Below are 9,353 nucleotides of genomic sequence, written 5' to 3'. Positions count from 1 at the left end.
CTTTCCCAAGAATTGTTGTAGCTATCCATGGGTGTTTGCTGTTCCATATGAATTTCAGGATTGCTTGATCTATTTCTTTGAAAAATTTCATGGGTATCCTTATAGGGATCGTGTTGAATCTGTATAATTCTTTGGGGAGTACTGCCATTTTGACAATGTTGATTCTCCCTATCCATGAGCAGTGGATATATTTCCATTTCCTCATGTCCTCTTTTATCTCATGGAGTAGCGTTTTATAGTTTTCTTTGTAGAGGTCCTTCGTTTCCTTCGTTAAGCTGATTCTGAGGTACTTGATTTTCTGGGGCACGATTGTGAACGGGATTGCTTTTTTCATGTCCCTTTCCTCTGTCTTATTGTTTGCATACAGGAAGGCCATAGATTTTGGGGTATTGATTCTATAGCCAGTGTCGTTACTGTACAAGTCTATTGTTTCTAAGAGTTTCTTATTAGAGGCTTTAGACTTCTCTAGATATAGTATCATATCGTCTGTGAATAGTGAGAGTTTGATTTCTTCCTTTCCTATCTGGATGCCCTTAATCTCTTTTTCTTGCCTAATAGCTATTGCAAGTACTTCCAGTACTACATTGAAGAGAAGTGGTGAGAGTGGGCATCCTTGTCTTGTCCCTGATCTTAGAGGAAAGGCCCTTAGTTTTTCTCCATTGAGGATAATGCTTGCCATAGGTTTGTGGTAGATAGTTTTGACTATCTTGAGGAAAGTTCCACTAAAACCCATTTTGGTGAGAGTTTTCATCATGAACGGATGTTGGATCTTGTCAAATGCTTTCTCTGCATCTACTGATATGATCATATGATTTTTATCTTTACTTTTGTTGATATGATGGATTATGTTGATTGAATTCCGAATGTTAATCTATCCTTGCATCCCCAGGATGAATCCCACTTGGTCATGGTATATGATCTTTTTGATGAGTTGTTGGATTCTATTTGCTAATATTTTGTTGAGGATCTTCACATCAGTGTTCATCAAGGATATTGGTCTATAATTTTCTTTGTTAGTGGTATCTTTGTTCGCTTTTGGTATTAAGGAGATATGTGTCTCATAGAAACTCTTTGGGAGGGTCCTTTTTATCAATTTCCTGGTAAAGCTTGAGGAGAACTGGCAATAGGTCCTCTTTAAATGTTTGGAATAATTCGCCAGTGAATCCATCTGGTCCTGGGCTTTTGTTTTTGGGGAGACTTTTGATTACAATTTCAATTTCCTTGAGATTAATGGGTCTATTCAGGTATTCCAAGTCTTCTCGATTCAGTCTTAGGAGATTGTAGGAATCAAGGAATTCATCCACTTCTTTTCTCTTGTTTCGTGGCATACAGACTTTCAAAGTAGTCTCTGATGATCTTTTGAATTTCATTAATTTCTGTTATGATGTCCCTCTTTTCATTTCTGATTCGGTTTATTAGGGTTCTCTCTCTTTTTCTTTGTGAGTCTTGCTAGCGATTTCTCAATCTTGTTTATTCTTTAAAAGAATCAGCTCTTGGTTTCATTAACCTTTCAGATTGTTTTCTGGGTTTCCATGTTGTTAATTTCTACTCTAATTTTTATTATTTCTTTCCTTCGGTCTGGTTTGGGTTCCTTTTTCTGGTCCTTTTCTAAGATCTTGAGCTGTGAAGCCAAGCTATCTATGTAGGCCCTTTCTTCTTTCCTGAGGAATGCTTGCAGAGCTATAATTTTTCCCCTTAACAGGGCTTTAGCTGCGTCCCATAGGTTTTGGTAGCTCGTGTATTCATTCTCATTTGTTTTGAGGTATCTCTTTATTTCTTCCTTGATTTCTTTCCTGACCCACTCATTGTTCAACACTGAGCTGTTTAATTTCCAGGTGTTTCCTTTGGTCCTCCGCATCTCTGTGTGATTAGCTTCTATCTTCAGCACATCGTGGTCTGAAAAGATAGTTGATACAATTTCTATTTTTCTGATTCTATTAAGGTATGTTTTGTGGCCCAGTACATGATCTATTTTGGAAAATGTTTCGTGTGCACTGGAAAAGAATGTGTATTCTTTCTTTTGGGGGTGTAAAGGCCTATATAGGTCTATTAGGCCTCTTTCTTCCATATCTTCCTTCAGAGTCAGTGTTTCCTTGCTGAGTTTTGTTCTTTTCGATTTATCCAGAGATGATAAGGCGGTGTTGAAGTCTCCTACTTCTATTGTGCTCCTCGCGATGTCTTCCTTGATGTCTGTTAGGAGTTGTTTTTAAGTATTTAGCCGGTCGCTCATTAGGTGTGTATCCATTTAAGAGTGTGATTTCTTCCTGTTGTACATATCCCTTGATGAATAGAAAATGACCTTCGCTGTCCCTTCTAATCTTTTTTAACTTGAAATCTATGTTGTCAGATACTAGTATGGCCACCCCAGATTTTTTTGAGGGAGTTGTTTGCTTGCAGGATTACTTTCCATCATCCTTTGACTTTGAGTCTGTGTTTGCTCTGACTGCTCAGGTATGTTTCTTGCAGGCAGCAGAATGTTGGTTTAGTTTCCGAATCTATTTTGCCACTCTGTGTCTCTTAATTGGTGCATTTAGGCCATTGACATTGAGAGAGATTATTGTCATGGGATTTTGTGTCATCTTTCTGTAGAAGTTTGTTGTGTTTGTGAGATTTATCTTGTCTTACAGTAGCCCCTTCAAACCATCTTTTAAGGTTGGTTTTGAGTCTATGAAGTTCCTGAGCTGTTGCTTATCCATGAAGTAGTGTATCATTCCTTCGAGTCTGAATGAGAGTCTAGTCGGATAAAGTATTCTTGGTGAGTTGTTCATTTTATTGAGTTTTTTCACTATATCCCACCACTGTCTTTGGGCTCAGATTGTTTCATCTGATAAGCCTGCTGTAAATCTAAGAGATGCTCCTTTGTATGTGATTTCCTTATTTGACCTTGCTGCTTGTAGTTCTGTTTCTCTATCTAAGTATTCATCATTCTGATTATGATATGTCTTTGAGTCTTTTTATTAGGGTCTCTTTTATTTGGTACCCTTTGGGCTTCTTGGATCTGGATGCCTACATTCTACAGCTCTGAGAACTTCTCAGCAATGATATCTTTAACTGTTACTACCTCATTAGGGTTCCTTCCTTGTCCTGGTATTCTGATGATTCTTATGTTGTGCCCCTTGAATTCATTCCAGGCGTCTCTTACTCGCCCCTGAGCTATTTTGAGGTCTTTTTTCATCTTCTGTTGTAGCCTGTATGCTTTCTGCAGCTCATTTTCAAGGTCACTGATTCTGTCTTCGGCTGTTGTCATTCTACTGTTGAGGGTACCCACTGAATTTTTTATTTCATCTATCAAATTTTTAAAATTATTGACATGTCTGTTTGTAGCTTTCTTATTTCTGCTCTCATTTCTTCATTACACTGTTTCTTTCATATTCTCCTGTATTTTATTAGATGTCTTTTTCACTGTTTTTTGAGCTCATTGAACATCCTCAACATTTCATCTCTGAATTCTTTATCACAGAGATTGTGTATATTAGTATTCTCTGCTGAGGCTTCAGGCCTCTTATCTTCATCCACTCCTCATGCTAGCGATCTGCGCTGCTTCCCCATGTTGCTGTAGTAGTATGGAGGTTGATCTCTCCATTTCATGATCAGTGTCCCTCTTTCACTGCCAGGAAGGACTCTGGATGAGATCAGCTGGTGCTGTTCTCCTCTTTCCCCACCAAGGGTGTTGCCTTCCTCTTTGGTGCTTCTGTGTGACTTATGTGGGGGCCTCTCCAGTAGCTTCAGGGATGTATGTTTTTTTTTCTTTTTGGGTCACACCCTTCGATGCACAGGGATTACTCCTGGCTCTGCACTCAGGAATTACTCCTGGCGGTGCTCAGGGGACCAGATGGGATGCTGGGAATCAAACCCAGGTTGGCCGCGTGCAAGGCAAGCACCCTAAACGCTGTGCTATTGCTCCAGCCCCCAGATGTGTTCTTTTATATTAGGTTTGTACGGATTCTTGTGTTCACCATTATTTTGGTGAGTTTTGGGGAGTATTTTGATTGGAATAGGCTAGTGAACTATTGCCTAACGTGGTTGGGGTAGTCAGGCTGCCCTCATAAAAGTTAGGTAACAAAGGCTGAGATATGAATCCAATGCACTATCAAGGGGGAAATTAGCTTGCGGATGTGTGAGTGGCTGCTGCCCCAGAGGCCACGCCCCCCACTGCCTCTCTACTTGTGGTGGAGGGGCCCCACGTTTGTGCTGGTCTGGGTTATAGTTCGATTTCTGACACACTTCTAAAACTAGAGGTGTCCCCTCTCGCCTAAGTGCTCATTTGGGCACCTTTGCCGAGAAGCGACCTTCCAGTTTATTGTCACTGCTCACTCGGCATGCCAGTCCTTCTAAATTGAATTTTGTATATATTGATTTCCATAATCTTAATTTCTGTCACTTCTGACTATAGTTTTCTAATTCTGTCATACTTTCTTGTGTTTTGCTGACTACCTGCACTATTGTTCCTTTGAACTGATTAAATGTCATCATCAACATGATGTCACTAAAGCCATTCTTTGAGTTTAAGGAGATGGTTGGTACTAGTAGAGCCATCCATGTTAGTTTTTTTAATTTAAGAAGTTTTATTGGATCACCATGAGATACAGTTACAAACTTGCATGATTGCATTTCAGTCAAACAATGCTCGAGCATCCAACCCTCCACCAGTGCATATTTTCCACCAATGGTGATGTGCATTCCCAGTTTCCCACCCACCACTACCAACCTACCCCACTCCCTGCCTCTGTGGCAGGTACAATCTCTCTTACTCTCTCTAATTTTGGGCATTATGATTTGCAATACAGATACTAAGAGGTCATTTTGTTTGGTCCTTGGCAAGCCTCCCAATCATCATTTACTTAGTGGTTCCTTCTCTGTCCCAACTGCCTTTTCGCCCAGCACGTGGGGTAGGCTTCCAAATCATGGTGTGATACTCCTGGCCCTTATCTCTACTGTCTTTAGATGTTAGTTTCATATTATGCTACTTTCCATTCCACGGATGAGTGTAGCCATTCTATGTCTGTCCTTCGCTTTATGACTAATTTCACTTAGCATGATACTCTCCATGTCCATCCACTTATATGTGAATTTCCTGATTTCATCTCTCCTAACAGTATCTCCTAATACTATATAATGGCATAGTATTCCATTGTATAGATGTACCAGAATTTCTTCAACCAGCCATCTGTTCTCGGGCACTCGGGATTTTTCCAGGCTATTATAAACTGTGCTTCAATAAACATACAAGTGCAGATATCATTTCTACTATACTTTTTTGCATCTCTGGGATATATTCCCAGGAGTGTTATTGTTGGGTCATATTGAAACTCAATTTCTAGTTTTTTGAGAAATATTCATGTTGTTTTCCAAAAACGCTAGACCAATTGGCATTCCCACCAACAATGAATGAGAGTCCCTTTCTCCCAGCATCCTCGCCAGCACTGGTTGTTCTTGTTCTTATTAATGTGTGCCAGTTTCTGTAGTGTAAGATGATACCTCATTGTTGTTTTGATTCGTATCTCCCTGATGATTAGCTATGTAAAGCATTTTTCCCCCATGTGTCTTTTGTTCATTTGAATTTCTTTTTTGTGGAAGTTTGTGTTCATTTCTTCACCCCATTTTTGATGGAGTTAGAGTTTTTTTCCTGTAAAGTTCTACCACTGTCTTGTATATCTTGGATATAAAGCCCCTATCTGATGGATATTGGGTAACTATTTTTTCCCATTCTATGGGCTCTTTCTGTGTTTTAGTCGCTGTTTCTTTTGAGGTGCACAAGCTTCTCGGTTTAATGTATTCCCATTTGTTTATGTTTGTTTCCAATTGCTTGGTCAGTGGTGTTTCATCCTTAAAGTTGCCTTTATCTTCAGTGTCATGAAGGGTTCTGCCTACATTTCCTCCATGTGCCTTATGGATTCAGTCTGATATTGAGGTCTTTAACCCATTTTTTGGGGGGTTTTGGGTCACACCCGGCGATGCACAGGGGTCACTCCTGGCTCATGCACTCAGGAATTACTCCTGGCGGTGCTCAGGGTACCATATGGGATGCTGGGAATTGAAGCCGGGTCGGCCACGTGCAAGGCAAACGCCTTACCCGCTGTGCTATGACTCCAGCCCTGGTCTTTAACCCATTTTTATCTGACTTTTGTGTTTGGCTTTAGGCAGAGGTATGAGCTCATTCTTTTGCATGTAGCTGTCAAGTTTTCCCAGCACCACTTATTGAAGAGGCTTTCCTTGCTTCACTTCACATTTGCTCCTTTATCTTCACTTCACATTTGCACCTTTATCTTCACTTCCGTATTCTGCAGCACTTCACTTGCTCCTTTATCAAAGATTCAGTGTTCGTATACTTCTGAGGCTGTGTCAGAATATTCAACTCTGCTCCATTGGTCTGCAGATCTGTTTCTATTCCAATATCCTGCTCTTTTAATTACTACCGCTTTGTAGTACAGCTTGAGATTGGGGAAGGTGGTGCCGCTTATCTTCTTTTGCCAAGGATTGCTTTGGCTATTCATGGGGGCGTTGTTACTCCATATGAATTTCAGGAGTGTTTTGTCTATTTCTGTTTTTGGATATCACTAGTTTATTATAAGAGACATGGAAATTATTTACATAATGAAAGACTTCAGAACTTCAGTGGAATGGGCAGCTTCATGGGATGCCATTTCAATAGTGGTATTTCAATCTACATACTTTCCAATAATGTCACCATCTCTAAACAAGAAATAATCTTTATAATCTAGAACAACTTTGGTGCCTCCGTATTCTGCTAGAAGTACTCTATCTCCAACGTTTACACTAACTGGTTGAATCTCTCCACCCTTCCCTTTTGAGCCCAATCCAACAGCAACCACCGTGGCTTGCAACACCTTTCCTTGAGATTTCTCAGGAAGCATAAGGCCTCCTTTGGTTACAGTTTCAGCCACACTCCTCTCAACTAATACCAGGTCAAAGAGTGGAAGAAATTTTCTAAATGCTTGTCCTGCTATGACGCTGACTACCTCACTCCCGTGTTTTGTCTATTTCTTTGAAAAATGTCATAAGGTATCCTTATAGGGACTGCATTGAATCTGTACAATGCTTTGGGGAGTATTAACATTTTGACGATGTTAATCCTCCCAATCCTTGAGCAGGGGATGTGCCTCCATTTCCTAGTGTCCTCTTTTATTTCTTGAAGTAGTGTTTTGTAGTTTTCTTTGTATAGGTCCTTTACCTCTTTAGTTAAGCTGATCCCAAAGTACTTATTTTTCTGGGGCACTATTGCGAATGGGATTTAAAAAAATACCTCTGTCTTCTTTTTCATTATTTATGTATAGGAAGACCGTGGACTATTTGGTATTGATTTTTTATTGTGCTACTCTGCTATACAAACCTATTATTTCTAGGAGCTTTTCTGTAGAGCCTTTAGTGTTCTCTAAGTATACTATCATGTCTACTGTGAATAGTGATAGCTTGACTTCTTCCTTTCCTATCTGTGAGCCATCCATGTTATTTTTTACACGGTTGATCTTGATAAGCTTCTACATGTCTTCGTGTTTGCTGTGCTCTTACTGTACTGAGGATGAATATAGTTAGCCTTCCTGAGAATTGCTGAGTGTGTGCTGAGTATTGGTATTGCTCTTTTTCTTTCCTGCCAGTCTTCTCCCAGTGACAGGAGGCATAAATGTGTGCCATATTAAGAACAAAAAGAAATTAAAAATCAAAGATAAGAAATCAGAGATACATAAATGTATTTAAAACGAAAAGTTCTAACTCCTGAGTATCATTGGTGTAGTACCAAGACAAAGGCAAAGCAAAAGTTCAGAGACCAGGGATACGGCTCAGTGATAGAGCACTTGTATTTTATGAAATAGACCTGGGTTTTATCCCCAGGATCACACATAAATGTACACAAATACCAAATTTCAATGAAGCAAATAGCTGTTCTATTTTTAGAAATATAGACTGAAGAGAAAGTACAGCAGGTGATATGCTTTCCTTGATTGTAGCTGAGTTTAGTCCTCTGGCACTGCATACAGTCCCCTTAACACTTCTTGGAATGTTTTCTTTCACGGAGCCAGAAGTAAGCCCAGTATCCCTGATAAACAAAGATTCAAAGATATTCATCAAAAAATTATAGTGAACAGAACTGAACAATACATTAAAAGAATCAACAACATGATCAAGTGGGATGTATTCCAAAAATTCAAAGATAGCACAATATATATTAATCAATTATTGTGATTCACCACACTCCTGAAATGAAAAATAAAAATCATATGGTCATATCAGTAAATGCAGATAGAGTTTTTGGCAAGATTCAACACCTTGTCTATTATTTAAAAGACAGCTCAATGATTGGGGATTACTCAGTATAGTAAAAACCATAAACCACAAACCTACATCCAACATCATACTCAATGATGAAAAATGGAAATAATTTCCTCTAAGATAAGGAACAACAAAGATGTCCACTCTGTTTTTTTACTTCTGATTTTTTTAATTGAATCACCATGAGATACACAGTGACAAAGTTTTTAATGATTGAGTTTTAGTCACATAATGTTCAAACACCCATCCCTTCACCAGTGCACATTTCCCACCATCAATGTCTCCAATTTCTCTCCCTCCACCACCCCCCCAGTCTGCCTTTATGGCAGGCACTTTTCTTCATCTCCCTCCCTCTCCCTCTCTCTCTTTGTCTCTCCTTTTTCCTTCGATATACAATATTACCACTATAATTGAGCATAGTTTGGGAAGTCTTAGCCTCAGTCAGCAATTAAATAACAAAAAGAAATTAAAGGATTCAAATTAGAAAACTAGAAGTCAAACTAACTCTATTTACAGATGACATAATATTATACATATAAAGCCCAAATGACTGCCAAAAAATATCTGAAAATTAGAGACCAATGCAGTGAAGTGGCAGGCACAAAATCAATACAAAGAAATCTGTTGAATGCTGAAAAAGAGGAAAACAGCAAATGACTATATAATTTATAATTATCTTTAAATAAAGTATCTAGAAATAAACTTAACAAAGGAGATAAAACAATTATTTAGTAAAAACTCTAAAACAATATGAAAATAAATAGAACTCACTGGAAATAGGAAAATATTCCATGTTCATAAACAGAAATAATTATCATTGTTAGGACAACCATCCACCCAAAGCATTATATAAATTCAGTGTAGATTCAATTAAAAATCCAATGGCATTCTTCACATACATAGAAGAATACCACTATTTGTATAGAGCCATAAAACTCCCCAACTATCCATAAGATTCCTTAAGAACAACAATGGAAAGGATTTCATTCTCTATTTTATAAATACAGAGTGGCACTGGAATAAAAGCAGACCCTCAGACAAATGATAACCAGAAATATAATCTG

At 38.7% G+C, this 9,353-nt stretch overlaps 1 protein-coding gene across 1 annotated transcript; it reads right to left on the bottom strand.

Moving 5' to 3' along the window:
* Window positions 1-6,659: 6,659 nt before the first annotated feature.
* On the bottom strand, window positions 6,660-8,370 carry LOC101539418 (10 kDa heat shock protein, mitochondrial-like). Its single transcript, XM_055121084.1, has 2 exons — window positions 8,362-8,370; window positions 6,660-6,998 (listed from the first exon to the last, which is right to left on the bottom strand). Exons 1-2 carry the CDS (start codon window positions 8,368-8,370, stop codon window positions 6,660-6,662), a joined length of 348 nt encoding a protein of 115 aa, XP_054977059.1.
* Window positions 8,371-9,353: the final 983 nt, after the last annotated feature.

This window comes from Sorex araneus, chromosome X, assembly GCF_027595985.1.
Source record: "Sorex araneus isolate mSorAra2 chromosome X, mSorAra2.pri, whole genome shotgun sequence".
Classification (NCBI taxonomy): domain Eukaryota; kingdom Metazoa; phylum Chordata; class Mammalia; order Eulipotyphla; family Soricidae; genus Sorex; species Sorex araneus.
This window is presented reverse-complemented; position numbering and strand designations above follow the sequence as displayed.